The 20,778-nt window shown below is 37.0% G+C and overlaps 1 protein-coding gene across 8 annotated transcripts in view; it reads left to right on the top strand.

The window, feature by feature from the left end:
• FBXW11 (F-box and WD repeat domain containing 11) overlaps positions 1 to 20,778 on the top strand; it is a 121,228-nt gene that overhangs the window by 62,012 nt on the left and 38,438 nt on the right. For 5 of the 8 annotated variants that reach the window (XM_047730782.1, XM_047730787.1, XM_047730788.1 and 2 more), the window contains 2 exons: positions 16,935 to 16,997; positions 20,136 to 20,361. In XM_047730782.1, coding sequence (XP_047586738.1) covers positions 16,935 to 16,997; positions 20,136 to 20,361 — 289 coding nt within the window. The remainder of the gene's footprint in view (positions 1 to 16,934; positions 16,998 to 20,135; positions 20,362 to 20,778) is intronic. The other 3 variants (XM_047730790.1, XM_047730786.1, XM_047730789.1) reach the window with 1 other exon arrangement.

Here is a 20,778-nt window from a genome sequence, read left to right as displayed (position 1 = left end):
AGTATGTATCTTTTTCTGTCTTTATACTCTTAACTAGTGTGTCTTTGTGTTCAAAGCGGGTTTCTTTTAGATAACATGTAGTTATTCAATTTCACAATTTCTGGTTTTTGGAGAATTTTGACTACCTATATTTAGTTAATTACTAATATATTTGGTTTTAAATACACCATCTTACTTTTATTTTTCCCATCTGCTCTTTGTTGCCTTTTTACTCTTTTTCTGCCTTTTTTTGGAATTCATTGAATTTTTCAGTGAATCCATTTTTATCTTTACTGTTGGCTTATTAGACTTCATTTGCTTAATTTCTTTTTCTCATGGTCTGTTGTAGGGTTTATAGTTTGTGTCTTTAACTTGTCATAGCCTGTCTTAAAATAATAAGATGCCTCTTTATGTATGTGGGAAGAAAGACCTTAAATCTGTGTACTTGCGCTTCCCTCCTCCCATCCTTGGTGCTCTTGTTGTCTCACATTTCATTTTTACAGAGGCTATGATACATATATTGTTACTGTTTTTGCTTTAATCAATCACATGTATTTGTGTATATATATTATTTCCGAAGCTGTTTACTGGTTTTTAAAAAAAAGTATGTGATAAAGTACACATAACATAAAATTTACCATATTAACCATACAGTGCAATAGTGTTAAGCATATTCACATAGTTGTACAACCAGTCTTGAGGACTCTTTTGCATCCACTAAACAACTCCTCATTTCCCCTGGAGGGAGAAGGAACAGTCATTCTACTTTCTGTTTCTACGAATTTGAGTATTCTAGAGACCTCATGTAAGTGGAATTATAAAGTATTTGTCTTTTTGTGACTGACTTATTTCACTTAGAGTAATGTACTCAAGGTTCATCTGTGTTTTAACATGTATTAGAATTTCCTTCCTTTTTAGGGCTGAATAATACTCCATTTCATCTTTATATCATATTTTATTTAGCAGTTAGTTGTTCCTTCACTGGACACTTGAGTTGCTTTCACTTTTTGGCTGTTGTGAATAATGCCATATGAACATAAATGTACAAATTATCTCCTTGATATTTTGAAATTCTTTTAATTCTTTTGGTTGTATACCTCAAAGTGGTCTTGCTGACTCATATGGTAATTCTGTTTTTGATTGTTGAGGAAGCACCATTTAGTTTTCCATAGCAGCTATACCATTTTACATAGTAATATACAAGGTTTCCAATTTCTTTACATCCTTGTTATTTTCTGTTGTTATGATAGTAGTCATTCTGATAGGTGTGAGGTGATGTCTCATTAGTTTTGATTTTCATTTATCTAATGATTAGTGTTGTTGAGTATCTCATAATCTTTTTAGCCATTAGTATATCTTCTTGGAGAAGTGTCTGTTCAGGTCCTTTGCCCATTTTGAATCTGGTTGTTCATTCTTTTGGTGTTGAGTTATAGAAATTTTTTATATATTCTGGATTTTAATCCCTTACTGGATGTGTGGTTTGCAAATACTGTCTCCCATTTCATGGGTTGCCTTTTCACTCTATTGATTATACTTTTTGATGCACAGGATGTAGTTTATATATAGATACAGTAATATATCTATTTTATGTATTTGATGTAGTCTAATATATGTGTTTTCTTTTAAAGATTTTATTTATTTGACAGAGAGAGATCACAAGTAGGCAGAGAGGCAGGCAGAGAGAGAGAGAGAGGGAAGCAGGCTCCCTGCTGAGCAGAGAGCCCGATGTGGGACTCCATCCCAGGACCCTGAGATCATGACCCGAGCCGAAGGCAGCAGCTTAACCCACTGAGCCACCCAGGTGCCCCTAATATATCTATCTTTACTTTGTTGCCTGTGCTTTTGGGTTGCCTTTTCACTCTATTGATTATACTTTTGTTGCATAGGATGTAGTCCAATATATCTATTTTATGTATTTGGTGTAGTCTAATATATCTACTTTTACTTTTGTTGCCTGTGCTTTTGGGATCATATCTAAGAAATCATGGCAAAGTAGAGTGTCATGAAGCTTTTCCTTTGTGTTTTTTTCTAAGAAGTTTACAGTTTTAGTTCTTACATTCAGGTCTTTGCTCCATTTTTAGTTGATTTTTATATATGGTGTATGGTAAGCGTCCATCTTCATTCTTTTGCATGTGGATATTCATTTTTCCCAACACCATTTTGGGAGAAGATTGTCCTTTCCCCCATTGAATGATTTTGGCACCCTTGTCAAAAATCATTTGACTATATAAGTGAGGGTTTACTTCTGGGCTCTCTGTTACATTGATTTGTCCATATCCCAGCACTACATTGTTTTGATTACTGTAGTTATGTAGGAAGTGTTGAAATCAGAAAGGGTGAACCCTCCAGTGTTGTTTTTCAAAATTGTTTTGGCTTTTGGGGGCCCTTGAGATTTCACATGTTTGAGATATATATATAATTCTTTTTTTTTTTTTTTTAAACAAAAAGTGTTGTTAGGATTTTGTTGGGGATTACCATGTATCTGTAGATTGGTCTGGGTAGTACTGACATATTAATAATATTAAGTCTTGCAGTCTATGAACACAGCATAGCTTTCCATTTATTTGTGGCTTGTTTAATTTCATTGAGCAGCATTTTGTACTTCTCAGGTAGTCAGTCTTATTTTAAAAAATTATAAAATGGGAAAAATTATTTTATCTATACCCTGATTTTTACCATTTTTCTCTTCATTAATCTGCATTCTTTCATTAGATCTAAGTTTACTTCTGGTTTAATTTTTCTTTTGTCTGGGTAGTTTTAACATTTCTCATAGTAGAGGTCTGAGAACTTGCCAAATGCAGAGTGCTGGGAGCCAAGTGAATTGAAGTATATCAAGAAGGAGGAAATGCTCAATCTTACTGATAGGTCCAGAAATGTGAGCAATAAGAATTGGCTATTGGAATTAATAACTTGTAAGATGATATCTGTTTTAATGAAAAGAAATGATTAGACAAAGGGAATGAAACTCCGTTCAGACATCCCTTGACTAAATGCACATTCTCATGGAGCCAGCAATTCTAGGAATTTGATCAAAAGAGGTAATTACTTAATGTAGGCATGAAGGTTTCTTTGCAGTGGTGTGTAAAGTAATAAGGTTTTTTTTTTTTTAAGATTTTATTTATTTATTTGACAGATAGAGATCACAGGTAGGCAGAGAGACAAGCAGAGAGAGAGAGAGAGAGAGAGAGAGAGGAGGAAGCAGGCTCCCTGCTGAGCAGAGAGCCCGATGTGGGGCTCGATCCCAAGACCCCGAGATCATGACCAGAGCCAAAGGCAGAGGCTTTATAAACACTGAGCCTTCCTGGCGCCCCTAAAGTAATATTAAGTTTAATGTCCATTACTTCCTGTGTTGAGTAAGTAAATTATGAGATGAAGCAAACTGTCACCATTAAAAAGGAAAATGTAGGTTGTCAGTAACCTAATATATGCATGACACATGGAAAAAGCAGTGATTCAAGAGCATGTTTCAAACGGTTTTAGTTTATAGTTTTCAGTCTTTGTAGCAAAATGCAGATGTTGTTTGTCTTTTCGCAGTGTTTTGGTTGATTTTTTTCATTTTTTAATGTGATTTGGATATTTTCTTTTGTGAAGTGCCTATACAAATGTTTTACCCATTTTTTGTTTGGGTGTATGTGTATGTGTTTTCCTTGTGGATTTGAAGGTTTTTCTCCCCCCCCCCCCCTCAGTATTTCAGAAGTATTATCAGTCTCTCAGTCTGTGGATTGCCTTTTTTTCTTTAAATTTAATTCTTTTAAAAAATTGAGAGATATTTTACATATTGTTAAATTCAGCTATTTCAGTAGTATGCAGTTCAGTGTTGTACCATCAACATCAGTTTTAGAACATTTTAATCGCTCTTTCAGTCTCTTAATAATTCTTTCAGTGAACAGAACTCTTTATTTTAATATAATTTATCGTATTTTTCTTTCTGGTTAGTAGTTATGTCCTGTTTAAGAAAGCTTTGCCTTGGGGCGCCTGGGTGGCTCAGTGGGTTAAAGCCTCTGCCTTCGGCTCAGGTCATGATCCCAGCAGGGTCCTGGGATCAAGCCCCAAGTCGGGCTCTCTGCCCCGCAGGGAGCCTGCTTCCTCCCCCCCTCTCTGCATGCCTCTCTTCCTACTTGTGATTTCTCTCTCTCTGTCAAATAAATAAAATCTTAAAAAAAAAAAAAAAAGAAAGAAAGAAAGAAAGCTTTGCCTTTTCCAAGGTTATGTCCTATAGTTTCTTCTAAAAGCTTTATCATTTTACCGTTACATTTAGATCTGCAATCTATCTAGAATGGGTTTTTTCCCCCTTGGGAAGAAAGTAGGGCCTTGGTTTTCAGTCAGTTGAAGTCATAATGTGGGATCTGAGTTTGGATGCTATTGTGTTCTGTTGATCAGTTTTTCTGCCTTTGTCTCTACATAGCACTGTCTTAGTTACTACAGCTATATAATAGATCTTGATATCTCATAGTGTAAATTCTCAGGTTAGTCCTTTTTTTTTTTTCCAGGTTACCTTTTTTTTTTTTTTTTAATATTTCCATAGGAATTTTAAAATCAGCTCAATTTTTGGGAGGGAGGAAAATGGCTGCTGGGATTTTGACTGGCATTGTGTTGAATTCATCATCTCTTAGTCTGAAGTTTTTGATGGGTTTAGTTCTCTTCCTCCAGTTTTCTTTAAACAGTATAATCTCTAACTGGTGCTCAGTTAGTGGTAGCTACTATTCTTATGAATGTAATTCATTGCTTTTTAATTTCTTCAGGTAGGTTTTATGTTTGAATCTTAGATTAATTTGCCAAGTTATACTTAAACACAATAATATAAGAAATGACTGTGATACATTGTGGTATTTCTCTAGCTTTGGCTGACATCACTGATAGATGCTTTCATGTTTTTAAAAAAATGATTAATAGTGGAAGCAAAAAAGTAAAAATGTTTTTCTGGTTTATATCCCTCCCCCACTGACACTGAGCAGTGATATGTTGTAGTGATATGTTTTGCACATGTTTTTTCTGTTCCTACAACATAGTGTTATCCCTTCCCTATAAAAGAGGAAACTGAATCTGAGAGAGAGAAGTCAAGTAACTTACAGGAAGTCAGATAGTTTGTCCTTGTCAGAGTGCGGAGTGTGCAGTGGGCACACTGAGTCTCTACAGGCCTGCTCATTATGCTTCAGCTGACTGACTCCCTCTGTGGTGCCACGACTCAGTGTCTTTTGACCATTCTTCTACTAACTTCTTTGAAAGCACCTTCTTTTTCTGGCTTCCCTTAGTGAATATGAAACATTTGACAGTTTTACTTTTGTAGTTCTCTTTGAAGTATTAATAATAATGAATAATGCACCCGGAAGCATGGAAGTGCCCATTTGCCACTCCTCTGTTTGCTTTCTTAGGGAGAATCCAGCAGACTTGTATCCTTCTGTTGGAACTTTTTAAACAGTCAAATACTTAATGATATGTTCTTTTATCTCGGTAAATGAATACTTTAGGGGTGATAGGATGACTGCTTTTCTGAAAATAGATTTTTGTTTCTTAACCGCTTTTTGTGAGGACCAGGAATTGTGTTGCATGGTTTTTACCCCCTACGTTTTGAATCTTTGGCCACTATAGACAATTTGGAAAATATGGGAAAGGAGTAAGCAGAAACAAAGTTACTATTTTTGTCATTACAATTAATAGGAAGAATATAATAACTTTAGCTGAGATTCATGTCAACAAATACTTACCGTACTTCTGTACTTCAGTCGTGTGCGAGGAATTATCCTAACTGGAAAGAACACAAAGTGAATAACACAACCAAGCATTTCTGCCCTTCGGAGGTAAAATTTGACTAAGGGAGCCCTTATAAGTGCCAGGATTGGCTTCTCCTTTAACTTTTAAATTTTCTCACTCCCTCTGTCAGGGAGGCCTGTTTCCACTTCAGTTTTCTGGATGAGGAAGCAGGCATACAGAGGTTGAATGACATGCAGCAGGATCTGACTCCTGCCTCAACTTTCAGGAACTAGTTTCTGTTCCCTTAGCCTACAGCATATGTATCTGGGGTCTTGGCATGGAGTTTTTACTTTCTTACGTTTAATTTTAAAAATCACTGTTCCTTATTATTAAAAGGAGATGTGCCTTTTAAGCAAATAGAAAATAAAATATACAGAGATAATATTGTTAGCATTACCACACCTTTTCTAGATATTGTTCTAAATAAATATAAATTTTATTCATAAGGATGGAATCATACAGATGTATTTTGAAGCCCCCCCCCCCTTTTAAATTTAAAATATACTTTAGACCTTCTTTCATGTCATGTTCTTCTAAGTTAGTTTTCCCTTACCTTTAGACAGGTGAGTATAACCTTCACAGTTTTTGACATATCTGCATAACATTTTTTCCTTTTATGTGCTGCACACGTTTAAAAAATTTTTCTCTAAAGAATTAGAAAAGAGGACTGTATCACTGCATGACTGGAAAATCAAAGGCACTTGCTGAGACTATATGAAATTTTAGCCAGATACTGTTTGTTATAGTACACTGAACAGGGGGCCAGCTCCTTCTGTTCAAAACAGACAATTGAAAGTATTAACGAGATGTAAAAATATCTTTTGGTATAATTAGAAGAATCAGGAGAAAGCTGAAAAGGTGGTAACTTTTATGGTATGGGATTCATTGTACTTTAATACCTTAACCAGGGGTTTTCAGTGTTTTTAAGTATTTTCACAGCAAGAAATAAAATTTACGTTTAGAACAGTAAAAAATTAACATTTAGCTCTAGTATATGTGAGCATGTGTAATTTATATGTATGTACACGTATACCTATTTATATATATGTTTTATATATATGTATTTGTGTATATAGAACATAGCATACACTCCTAAGTCACCCCAGTGTATACTGTATTGCATTGTGAAATATAAGACAGCATGGGGGTGGGTGCCTGGGTGGCTCAGTCAGTTGAGTGTCTGATGCTTGATTTTGGCTCAGGTTGTGATCTCAGGGTCATGAGATCCAGTTCTGTGTCGGGGCTCTGTGCTTGACTTGACTGCTTAACAGGGAGTCTGCTTGAGATTCTCTCTCTCCCCCTTTTCCCCCCACTCACACTCATGCTCTCCTTGCTCTCAAATAAATAAATAAATAAATAAATCCTTAGGGAAAAAATAAATCTTAAGATAGCATGGATTGTAGGAAATGCCATTATTTTATGTAGCGTTCAGAAAAAATCCTATCTTTTTAATTCTAAGATGCCGTTGATTATAAGAAGTATCTCAATTTCAGAGATTAAAATGTGAAAAAAATGTATGTTAGAATTGATGAAAGAGAGGATGTACACTGTGTTCTATTCCATTTTTTTAAATGCTGGTTATCCATTAAATTGATATTATAAACCACAATAGGTTGCAAACTGCAATTTGAAAACATCCTGACTCCTCTACTTTTCCATAAAGATTAGTATGCATGAATTTTAGATGTAAGTATAAAAGGTAAAAACTTCTGGGCTACTATATGGGAGAATATGACTTTAGGAGAAGAGATATTTCTTAAGCAGGATATAGAAATCACAAACTATAATAAAAGAAACAATGGATAAATTATACTTCATTAAAATTACTTCTCTTTATCGAAAAACATCATTGAAAGAATGAAAAGTTAAGCCTCAGATAAAGAGAAGACCTTTGCAATAAACACGTTTGAAAAGGACTGCATTCTAGAATATACAAAGAATTTCTAGATATCAGTAAGAAAAGACTGGTTAAAAAAAGTCAAAAGCTTTTTTTAAAATTTTATTTATTTACTTGATAGAGAGATAGCACAAGTAGGCAGAGCTGCAGGCAGAGGCAGAGGGAGAAGCTGGCTTTCTGCTGAGCCAAGAACCTGATGCGAGGCTCGATCCCAGGACCCTGGGATCATGACCTGAGCCAAAGGCAGACGCTTCATCAACTGAGCCACCTAGGCGCCCCATAGTTAAAAGGTTTTTTTAAAAAAAAACTTTTATTTGCTTTTATTTTATGCCATATTTATTCCTGGGCCACAAGTTTTTGTTTCTTCAGTTTATTTTTGGGATATCTTTTTCTTTTTTTTTCTTTTTAAGATTTTATTTATTTGACAGAGAGAGAGAGAGAGATCGAGATCACAAGTAGGCAGAGAGACAGGCAGGGGGGTGGGGAGCAGGCTCCTTGCTGAGCAGAGAGCCCAATGTGGGGTTTGATCCCAGGACCCTGAGATCATGACCTGAGCTGAAGGCAGAGGCTTAATCCACTGAGCAACCCAGAAGCCCCAAGGGATATCTTTTTCTTCTGTGCAACCTACCTCTTCGGATTTAGGAACAGTTTGCTTCTTTTCAGTAAAGATTGCCTCAGTGTGGCAGGGACAGTTCATGCGTGGATTAATCTGACCGTGAGCTCTGTAAGTTCTGTGCCACATATTGGGGGCTTTGTTTACCTGATGTGCTCAGTGACCAGAGAATGTACATCTAAACCCTTTAGTTCAGCATTGCTCTCTGCATTTTTAAGCATGTGTGATAAAAATTCAGTACTCTTTTGGGCCACCAGCCCTGTATCTAGCCCCACTGTTTGGCCTGGACATACCTAACAACTCTTGGCTACCACGGTAGCGATGGAGTGGCACACATTGTTTCTGTCAAGCTCATCCTTCTGCTACCTTGTGCCTTTTTGGTGGATATGCGTACTTTTGATGGCCAGGGCAGTTTCACAGGTCTTTTTAGAGTGAATGTGAAGATTTGAATCTCTTGATTTGCATGGTTTTGTGGGTTTTTCTGGGTCAACTGAATAATGAACCATTTTCAAAGATCAGCTTTGGCCACTTACAGAAATACCTGGTCCAAAACTTTAAAGTGTCACTTTACAAAAGAAGGTACCCAAATGACTGATAAATTTGGGAAAAGGTGTTCAGCGTTATTGGTCATCAGGCAAAGAGATTGAGCCACAGAGAGATACCCCAGCAGGGTGTTAAATTAAGCAATAATAACAACAAACAAAAAACCAAACCAAGCAAAAAAATACACTCCATACCTGGTTAAAGAACAGCTAGAACTCACATACAACACTGGTGGGAGTGATTATTAGATAGAATTACTTCAAAAAAGTTGGTAGTGTAAATACTTTATGACCTAGCTGTTCACCCCTGGTGAATAGAAATACATAGAATAGAAATAGAAATACAATAGAAATACATAGAATAGAAATAGAAATACAATAGAAATACATACCCATGTACACCAGCAGATATGGCGGAATTATTTTAAATGCCAAAAGTGGAAGTATTCATTAGCAGTAAAATGAATAAATAACTTTTGAATTAATATATAGCAGTTTTTGAAAAAGAATGAACCGCCGCTGAATTTAAGAATCTCAAATCATAATAAAAGAAGCCAGACTCAAAGAGTATATATGATATGAATCTGTTTATTTTTTTTTAAAGACTTTATTTATTTATTTGACAGACAGAGATCACAAGTAGGTAGAGAGGCAGGCAGAGAGAGAGAGAGGAAAGCAGGCTCCCCGCTGAGCAGAGAGCCCGATGTGGGACTCGATCCCAGGACCCTGAGATCATGACCTGAGCCGAAGGGAGCGGCTTAACCCACTGAGCCACCCAGGCGCCCCTGAATCTGTTTATTTAAAGTTAAAAAATGAATCGTGACTCTGCTGATAATAAAAAGATAGTGGTTAAAAAAAAAAGATAGTAGTTACCTTTAGGCATTAATGACTGAGAGGTAATATGAGGGAAGTGATATGAGGGAAGTATTTGAGGCCCTGGTGATGTTCTTTATGTTGGTCTGAGTACTAGTTACACATGAGAATTAAGCGCTTTATTATATTATACTTCAGTAGAAACTTTTTAAAAAGAATTAAAAATTTCTCTTGTGTTTTTAAATGATATTCTCTTGTTGGACATTTACATTGTTTTCTGTTTTTCCATGTTATAAATTGTTGTAGCTACTATTTTATATAGGTCTCCCAATTCCTTAGGATAAATTGCTGTAAGTTCAATTATGTCCAGTGTTATGCAGTACCTTTTGAAGTTATATATTGATAAATGTTCTTTGAAAAGTAACAATTTATAATCTTACCAGAGAGCCCAATTCCTGTACAGTGTATGGTAATAAAAGTTGTAACTTTAGTAAGTGAGAAATTGCATCTCTTTTTTTTATCATCTTATGTGTTCATTTTTAATGGCCATTTAAATTTCTAGTTTAGAAGTATCTGTACTTACTCTTTGCTTATTTGCCTATTAAGAAATTTGTTTTGGTTTTCCCATTTATTAGAAATCTGTATATAGTAAGTTATTTATCATACATTGTAATATGCCCCCAGTGTATTTGTTTTTAAACTTCATTGGTTATGATCATTGATTAGTTTGAATTTTAATCTAATCAAGCCTACATTTATTTCTGTGTTTGGTATCATGTTTAGACAGCCTTTCCTGTGTTCCATGAATTAAAAAAAAAAGCTCCTGTATGCTTGCTTTTAGGAGTTTTATGGCTATAGTTTTTCTTTTCTTTTTTTTTTTTTTAAGTTTTTATTTATTTATTTGACAGACAGAGATCACAAGTAGGCAGAGAGGCAGGCAGAGAGAGAGAGGAGAAGCAGGCTCCCTGCTGAGCAGAGAGCCGGATGCGGGGCTCCAACCCAGGACCCTGGGATCATGACCTGAGCCGAAGGCAGAGGCTTCAACCCACTGAGCCACCCAGGTGCCCCAATGGTTATAGTTTTTCACACTTGATTCTTTTTATCCATAGTATGTATATTGGAATGTAATATGAGGTAGCATTTTAGCTTTTATTTTTAATACTTTTTTTTTTTAAGTTATCCCTTACTCAGCAATTCAAAGTTCTAACTCTATCATATACAAATTTGTAAGTATAAGTGAATCTGTTTCTGGACTTTCTGTTTTGTTTCATTGATCTTGGCTTTGCCAGTTAAAGTACAACACTGCTTTAATTATTGTAGCTTAAAAAATATTTTTAGTATCTAAAATTGTAAGCATTTTCCTCTTTTAAGAAATAATTGGTGGTGAAGAAAGGAAGAAAAATTTTACCCTGTATTCATTTTTCCAGATACTTCAGTGTGATCTTGTTATGTGAGGTCAGTAATGGCAAATACCTAGTTAGACATTTGAATAGAACTGTAAGTTAGATAAACTGAAACAAAGTTACTACCTTATAGAAATCATGTAGCAGTGATTTCGCACAACCTCCCAATGAATTTGTATTTTTAATTCTTTTTTTTTTTTTTTAAAGAATTTATTTATTTATTTGACAGAGATAGATCACAAGTAGGCAGAGAGGCAGGCAGAGAGAGAGAGAGAGAGGAGAAAGCAGGCTCCCTGCTGAGCAGAGAGCCCGATGCGGGCCTCGATCCCAGGACCCTGAGATCATGACCTGAGCCGAAGGCAGCGGCTTAACACACTGAGCCACCCAGGTGCCCTGTATTTTTAATTCTTATTTTAATTATATTGTAGAAAGAAAACAACTGGTTTGTTCCTGTATTTTGGTATTTGTGTGGAGGGACAGGAAGGTTTTTGTTTGAGCTATGTTTGATGGTGGTGAGGTGTTGTTTTAAAAAGTCATGTATGCATAGATGTATTCGTGGCTCTCTTCCTTCTGAATTGTAAGATTAGTATGAGAAAAGGGACTGCTTTTTTGTACAAGCTTGTCTCTTCTTTTTCCAAATGAATATTTCTGCCTCTTCAGTGATCTCATTTCCCAGCAATGTGTTGGTAAGATTTAGGTTTAAAGGTGCAGCATTTTTTGCCAGATTAAGGGCCTGGGTGGAATTAACAGTAACAACACAAAAGTGTTTGGTTTGTTTGTGCCAGTCATTGTTCTGTTTATCTTTGGAATTTATGGTACATAGTAACTGGTAAACTAGATTTTGACATTTCTGCTTGCCTGATTTTAAATATACAATAATCTGTTCCTGATTTCTAACAGTATTTCAGATTTCATCTGTGGCTCAGGATGCTCTATCAGTTTTGGTATTTTTTGTTGTTTTATCATCCCGTGGAAAGTCAGGTGTTTGATTTTTTTTGTTTGGTCTACGTGATTTGTCTCAAAGACAAAAAGGTGTTTTAAAAACTTAAAAAAAAATTATAACTTTTTTCCTTGATGTATTTTGTGGAATTTTATATTCAGTATGTAAAAGTTTGCCTTAAGCTCTTCATAAATTATGCCTTTTAGAGATTTTTTTTTAAAGATTTTATTTATTTATTTATTTATTTATTTGACACACAGAGAGAGAGAGCGAGAGAGAGAGAGAGCACGTGCGTGCGCAAGAGCAGAGTGGCAGGCAGAGGCAGTGAGGAAAGTAGGCTCCCTGCTGAGCAAGGAGCCCCATGCGGTACTCTATCCCAGGACCCTGGGATCATGACCTGAGCCGAAGGCAGCTGCTTAACTGACTGAGCCACCCAGGTGTCCCTCCCGCCTTTTAAAGATTTTAAAAACTTTGTCACTCAGTCATCTGACTTGAATATTGTACTCCTTGTACAATAAAGATTGTTGCTTTCCTTTAATTTGAATTTTCCTGTACTGTGTTTGCTCATTCTTTTTATTTACCCTTTGTGATTTTTGTTATGCTAACTGTTGTGGGCAGGAGAATGCCCAGATTTAGTTTCATTTTATTAAAATTTCCTGGTTGCAGCCCATTGAATTAATTTCATAGGCTACAACCAGCACTTGGAAAACTGGGAAGTACATGGATTTCTGAGTAGAACAGACCTAGATCTGAGTCCTGCATCTCTCTTTTACTGTGTGACTCTCAATCACTTACTTAATTCTCTGTTCCTCAGTTTTTTACTGTAAAATTGCAACATATACATTCATATTTTTTCTGAAGACTAAAAGACAATGAATGAAACAAGCCTAGGTTAGAGACCCAATAAAGTTGGGTAGGAGCATTTTGCATTATGTAACTGTCATTCTTAATGTCTTAAATCCCCAAATTTTAAAACACTAGAGAAAACGGCAGAATGTTCCCGTGTTTTCCAGATCCTTTGTAGGTTTTTTTTTTTTTTTTTTTTTGGTTCCTCTCAAGAGGAAAGATTCTTTTTGTGTGAAAATCTTACATTGTATAAGCATTTCTCATCAGGAAACTCGTAATGTAGAGTTTACAGCTTTTTTAAAGTAGGAAATTTATTCCTCTTATATAACTCTTGAAGTAGAGAATTTTCCAAGTGAAATATATTCTGTATTAGTTGGTGGCACCTACTGGCAAAGATATACCACTGCTTAGAGCTTATTGTACCTGTACACAGACTCACCTCATGTAGTAAGTAGTCTGGGAAGGAAGATGGGGAAGAGGAGAGGAATATATTGTTTACCAAAGTGGTCATTTCCTTTGTCTCCCAGAAGCACTGGTCCAGTGAAGTGGGAGGAAGAAGGATTAGGCCACGTATTGCCTTAGTCCAGTGTTTGCCAATATGTGCTGAGCTATTGGTAAAATCAGGTATTATTATGAAAGGGAGGTGTCCATGTCCAACAAACTTGGGAAAGCTAGGTTAAACTATCTTAACCTGACTGTTAATTATGAGACATTTCTGAGCCTTTGGTGTCTTAATGAAGTGTATTTTAACCTTGACTTGGGGGAGAGCCAAGTCCATTCGTAGAGTATGGCATTTGTCAAACTTTATAAGACCCTGGGGTCCTTTTTTTGTGAGCATCGAGATACCACCCGAAATGACCAATAGTCATTTCAGTCATGTCAATAGTCCTAGCTGCTTCTTCCTAGATTGTGTCTTTCTTTGGCAGTGATACCAGGATAGGAAGGTCTTCATTTTTATTTACATGTAATGCTGCTTGGTAGTTGTAGGAAGAAAGAGATGATGATGAGAAGGGTAGGAACTGAATAAGTCAGGTTGGTATTTCAAAGAACTTTCCTTTCCCAGAAGTGTTGGAGAATTAACGAGGGTTTCAGCTTTCAGATTGGCTTAACTCGGTTTCATCTGAGTGTGGTTGTAGGAAAATACCTTCCTTTTCTTTTGGCAGACTCATTGTTTTTTCTTACCTCACCCTTGAATCTGTGACCTTGTGTCTGTTTTAATCTTCAAGGAGTGAAAATTAAAGTGTTTAAGAGAAATTGTGGCTCTTAAAAGAGAATTTTCTATTCATGACATCCGTCCTTATCCTCACAGTCCCATGTTCTAGGCTGAGAAAGATGGGGAATAGGAGAGGAATACATTATACCTAGCAAAAGTGGGAATTGCCTTGATCTCTCAGAAATATTTGTCCAGTAAAGTGGGAGGAGGAAGGGACTATGCCATGTTAATGTCCTAGTCTAGTGTTTGCCAGTATGTGCCAAACTATTATTAAGAGATGTAAAAGGGGATGTCCATGTCCAACAAACTTGGAAAAGCTGGATTAAACTAATTTAGCATGGTATGATTACAGGACATTACAGAGCCTTTAGTATCTTAATGAGATAGGTTGTGACTGTGTGTGTGCGTGTGAGAGAGGGAGAGAGAGAGGAAGGGAGAGGAAAACAAAGAGGGGGCAAGGTTGAGAGGAGAGAGCATGTACAGGAGCATACAGCATTTGTCAAACTTGATTACGCCCTGGGACCCTTTTCACTGTGAACCCCTCTTGTGTCACCTGGAATAGTCTTTGGAAATGATCCTCTGATCAGTGTAGCTTGAGAGCAGCATCTTCCCTTTGGCCTCTTCCCCTGAAGGGAAGATATAAAAGAAGTTGAAAAGATATGTATGATGAGGGAGCTATTCCAGCCACCCTAAGGCTTTATTAAATATAATCTTATCCAATTGTATATCTTTATTCACTTTGATCAGGCCTTAAGAGAATAGTAGCCATTTTTATCAGAGGAGTTGTTTCTTTCTCAACTGCATAAACAAGCACCATTTCTCTGTTTTGGAATGAATGAAAGGAAGGAAGAATCAATTAAACGGTAAAGAAGGTTGTTCCTTGTGTAGTCTGTGGGGACTTCTGGCTTTTATTTCCTCCCTGAGTGAGGAACGTATTTGGGTAGCTTAGGTCAGGATAATAGCTCTGGTGGCTTCAGACTCCTGTATAACAAAAGTTCTTAGTTTAAAATACTACATATATGCAACCTTCATACGTGTCCTGGTGTGCCTGAAGACAGGGGCAGGGACTTCCCATCTCTCTTCTACTTTATATACTTCACTTATCATGTTTCCAGTCATGCTTTCTTCTTGTCACTCTCTTAGAACCCAGGACATTGTGACCTTGCAAAGATGGCTTTGTAACTACCAGTCGGACCCAGAAGATATGTACTGAGTGACTGTTCCCCTTTATTTACTCCCCTGCCAGCTTTATTAATCCCAGGTCCTTGTAGATAGCAGTAAACGGGAAATTACACGGAGAGAGAAATGCTACTTTTGTTTTTCTATTCTCCATTGTCTTCTTCCCATTCAAGATCATTTATCTGTCTGCACTCTAGACCTGTTTTGGCCCCTTGGACACATTGCTGTCCTCTCAAGCTCATAGTTGGCTTTCTCATACAGGGACCCTGGGTCTTATGCTCCTCTCCCCCATTGCAGACCCTGGGACTGTGGGGCTTATAAGATTTTATTGAGGGAGCCAGCGGATTTTCTCTATATGCAGCCATCTGGAGCTGTTCTCTCAAAGTCTGAGGTTATAAAAGTATGAGAAGATAACAATTGGGGGAAAGTAGTATCTTCAGAGCAGGACGTGAACTGATTTTTTGGGATTCCAGTTACACACCAAGCACTGTGCTGGGGAGTCTCAGTCCCCACAACACTTTTATATGGTTTGTATTTGTCCGTGGGAAAAACAGCTTGCTCAAGATTGATGAGCAACACACTGATGAGTGACAAGATTGGAATTTCAACTTCTCTCTGGTTTCAAGGCCTTTCACTTTTGTAGTACATCATACTGTGTCCCTCTTCAGAGCCAGCTGTGTGTGACCTACAGAACACTAGTGTTCAGCGGTGTTTCTTCTGTCATTACCCACACTGGGTTTTAAACAAATTGTTTGAGAATACTGTGTGGGTTTTATGACTTGAAGAAAATAAAGGAAAAATAGGGAAGTTTTGGGAGATAGGCTTATTCCCAAGGCAATAAACAGAATCTTGTAAACATTGATAACTTAAACAGATCTGCAGGATCCCTTTGAATACTACTATGGAATGCTATAAATTTTTTACCTTAATCTTAGAATTTTAGGCTTGGAAGGAACCTTAGAGGGACTTAAATTGTTATCCCTTTCAGAGCACAACTCTTCTACTTTCCCCTCTCATTAAGTTTCCATTTAGCTATTAGGTAGGAGCTTCAAAAGGGAAAATCCAATCATGTATAATCTCCAGTTAATGGGCATCTATTGAGCGACTAGGTCACCAGAAAGAATAATTACACAGTGCCTCTTTGTGCAGGAAACACAAAAATCAAAAGCTAATGCATTCCCAAGGCAAGCCAGATTGTTACTGGCTACCAGCATCCTCCTCTTCAGGGAAAAAGTTGGGGCACCCACCATGCTTGCTAAGGGAGATTGAAAAGCTGGTCCAGAAAAACAAGGTTATCAAGGGAGGAAAGAGAAAAGGAGAGAGGGCTTCCGTCAGTCCTAATTGCCGATCATGGTTGGGATGGTTTTCTGAATAGCAGACATTCTAGTAAATGTTTTGAGCAATCATCAAGAACTTATTGAGTCTCTGGGGCTTCTTGCCACAAGTTAAAAAAATAATAGCAGACGACTGAGGTAGAGCCTCAGCCCCAGCCCATAATTCAGCCTGTTTTCTAAGCATGCCCAACCTTCATAAATAAAGACTTCATGCTTACTTTTGTCCAGTCACTAACTGTACTGATTTATGACAGATGAGCACAACCCTCTTGACCCAAAACGGCATGTGTTAGTCACAAGCCAAACAGCTCTTGGGTTTGTGTTGGTACATTCTAGTTTGGGATTTCAAAATTATATTTTGGTGTAGTTATTTAGGATTTGCAAAACTTGGCATAATTCAAATAACCTGTTTTTCCCCCCTTAGAACACTTCAGTTATGGAGGATCAAAATGAAGATGAGTCCCCAAAGAAAAATACTCTTTGGCAGGTAGGAATGACGCTACACAGATAAGATAGCAGTTGACTTACTATAGATAAGATGCTCCCTCAGCTCCTGTTTTCAATATAAACAGGAGCCAAGCATTTTCCTTTGTGCATTTTTACTAGTTTTGGAATCCACCCTATTTATTTTCTGTTCTTTAGGGAAAGAAGTGTCATTATGAATAGTAAAGAGTTTTGAAGTTATTACAAAGATTCCTAAGTGTCTGTAGCCTAAGATACTCAGTTTATTGCCACGGGCTAAGCCGAAGATGGTGTCCTTTGTCACCAGAATAGTACCATGCCATACCAGTGTATGCATTGGTGACTTAGTCTTGCTACCCTCACCCTTCTCTCCCATTTCTTGTTAGTTTGCCCATTTCTTTTAAACTCCCTTTTCTTCCCTTCTGACTCTGTTTTAGTCTGCCTGTTCTCCTCCCAGTCCCCCAGGGTGTGTGTGTGTGTGTGTGTGTGTGTGTTTTGCCAGGGGCGGGGGGGTGTGCGAATGGGATATAAAGTTTCGTGATTTGATCCTTTCATCAACCATTATGGTACAAATAATTTTTCCTTTCATAAAGATACTTTAAAGGCAAAACAAACCTGAGTATGAAGAGAATAATGTTAGAATATTCTCTGGGTTCATTTTATTTGAAACAAAAGGACTAAATAAGTTAGTAAGAATAAAGTATGCCAACAAATTTAAGATGAAATGAAACAAAGTAAAGCAATGCCAGGAAGATTCTTCTGGTCCCAGCAGGTGGTTAGAAGTAGAAATGGAAAATGTGCTGTAGAATTCTGCATTTGCCACTCTTTGGGGGAACTGTGTGCAGACTGACTTCTGTTCCTCTTTCACATTTGATATTTTCCGATAGGATTCTCTTCGTTTACTATTGATTTTTCAACTCACAGTGGCTCTAAACACTTGGCTTTCGGTTTTTCTTTATTAAGTTCTTTCAGTCAACTAGTTAACGGTATGCTAGTACTGTAGGGAAGCTAGGTGGTTAGGAACCCTTCTGTCGATGAAATAATAACCCTTTTGCTTATCAAAAGTGAAAGTATTTTGTAAATTATAAAGCAGTACACAAATGCAAGTTGTTACCATTACATCTAACCTGTTATGAAATCAATTATTTTGGCAAGTTATAAAGAACAAGATATAGAAAGAAAAGAGGAAGGAAAAACATACAGCTCTTTTTCTCCAGATTAGGCACTTTCAGCATTTTTGTACATATCCTTTACTCTGTCTTGTGTGCTCCCCTTCACACAAATAACAAATTATAATGCTATATAAAATTCTGCATCTTGCTTTTTGTTCCTTAACATTGTTTCCTAAACATGTTCTCTTGTTATTAAAATCTTACTTCATAAATCTAATTTTAGTGGCTACATACAGTCCTCTGTGTAGATGCATTATTATTTGCTTTAACCGTTGCCTGTAGTTGGGCAGTTATTTCTGATTTTTCTGTTATAACGTTATGGTGAACACCCTTATACTTAAAAGTAGCAAAGATGCTCCTTATACCAGCAGATATTCACCACAGTGAAGAATTTTTATTTTTTCTGACTGTTCGGAATGTTGAGCTTTAAGGCCTGTTAGATAGAGGTCTTATTACAAGCAGCATCAACAATTGCTGTTCAATGTTGCCCTCTGGTGGTACCCAGTGTCAGTGAGCTCTCTCACCCAAATGACAGGGGAGAGAAAGTGGTACTCTGTGTCTTGAACTCTTCCTCACCCAAATGACAAGGGGGAAAAACCATTCCTAGAGAAGTAGGTGGTAAGATACATGGGGTGGGGCTGAATGCTTTCTGACTATATACCTCTAAATGTGGACATAAAAATTTGCTTCATGCAGGTATGATATATAAGATTTTAATAAGGAAAGCCAGGTTTCTATGGATACTTATGAAGGATATCTTCTTTCTGGGATGGATTCAGTCCACTCTAAATTAGGGGACATAGTTGATAACAAAGCTCTTGGTTCTTCCTGGGTAAAACTTCTGTGATAAGCTCCTAAAGAATTAATGCATGTTCATAATATAACTCTTCAGGTCCCAAAATTCTCTTCTCTGCTAGTCTTTTTAGTGTTACACATGAAGGGGCTATCAAAGGAGTGATGGGCAGATAGCTTGGCAAATGTTTGACAAAGGCATGGAGGTAATTTTGTTTTTAAGCAGGGATGTTACTGAGCCCTACAGCCTCAGTGGCAGTTGTGGCTTCAGTCTAGGGATTCTGATTTTTTTTTTGGGGGGGGGGGTGCTGTTGTCAGATGCAGTGTATGTAGTTTTCATTTGTAGAACAATATGCTGGTTTTACGCAAGGACCATGTAGATTTGATGAAAAATACACAGTTAGTGTAGTTGTCTGTAAGGATCATTTCAGGAATATGTATGTGGTTTGCTTTGGGTCACTTCTGGAGTAGGTGATCAAAAAAGGGAGTGAAAGTCTAAATTTTTTTGCCAGCATTTTAGTAGCCCTGGAAACAGTTTGGAGATGGATTCAGTTTTTAGATTGAATTGCTTTCAGGTTTCTTCGTTAGATAGACCTGTGGTTTTCAAAGAGTGGTCTCTAAAGTGTGTTCTCTGGACCAGCAGCATCAGTACCACTTGGGAACTTGTTAGCAATGCAGATTTTCAGGCTGCATTCCAGACCTGTAGAATGAAGACATCTGTGGTGGAGCCAGATAGTCTGTGAATTAGGAAGCCCTCTTGTTATTCTGATGCACACAGGTGTGGGAACCATTGGCATAGATGAATATAGCATTGACTTTGGTCTTTGGGGAAGTAAAATAAACAATCCTTGCTTCTTGGCCAAGTCGAGCAAGTTTTCTAAGATGGTCATCTCCAGTGTTAGTTATCTAATAGCCACATGGTTTTGGAATAAGCTTTGGAGAATGATGACATGAGACACCATTTAGCTTTATAAATAGCTGTAAATTTGACATTTACTTTAGAGACTAATTTGAGGATACAGGCCCTGAAGACATTTTAAATTACTTCATGAATTAATGAAGGAATGAGTTTGGCTTTAAGGTATAACTAGCATTTTAAGATTAAATGCACAGGGTAAAAAATGTTTCCGATGAAATACTAATTAGATTTCTTTTCCTTATCAAACTAATTAATTTTTTTCTTTATTTTTCTAAAATAGATAAGTAATGGAACATCATCTGTGATCGTCTCCAGAAAGAGGCCATCAGAAGGAAACTATCAAAAAGAAAAAGACTTGTGTATTAAATATTTTGACCAGTGGTCTGAATCAGATCAAGTGGAATTTGTGGAACACCTTATTTCACGAATGTGTCATTATCAGCATGGACATATTAACTCTTACCTGAAGCCCATGCTGCAGCGGGACTTTATCACCGCTTTACCAGGTAACTGTCCTTGTCTTTTAAAAAGCTGAGCAGTGGAAGAATGTCTAGCCCAAGGGCCTAGGTGGAGCTGAGTTGGTATTTGTAAGATGAATGAATGAGTATAGTGTGACTACAGCGTGAGTTTCTTTGGGACCCATACTGTATTTTAATATGTGGCACTTGAAAAGGAGTTGCAGTGTAGCATCTCTATAGGAAGTGTAGGCTGTTTCTGCAATTAATGGTGTTGGTCTTTGGTCATACTCTTGTTTTATTTAATGAGTTAATGCTATGCGGTTAGTTTCGATGAAGTCTATATATACTCTGTACTTTGCCTTTATAAGTAATTTTAAAAATACATGAGGCAATTTATCCTACAGTGTTTGTGTTTAAGAAATGTCCCCAAGTTTAGGATGTTCCTTTGTACTTGAAGTGACGTTT

This window comes from Lutra lutra, chromosome 5, assembly GCF_902655055.1.
Source record: "Lutra lutra chromosome 5, mLutLut1.2, whole genome shotgun sequence".
Classification (NCBI taxonomy): Eukaryota; Metazoa; Chordata; class Mammalia; order Carnivora; family Mustelidae; genus Lutra; species Lutra lutra.
This window is presented reverse-complemented; position numbering and strand designations above follow the sequence as displayed.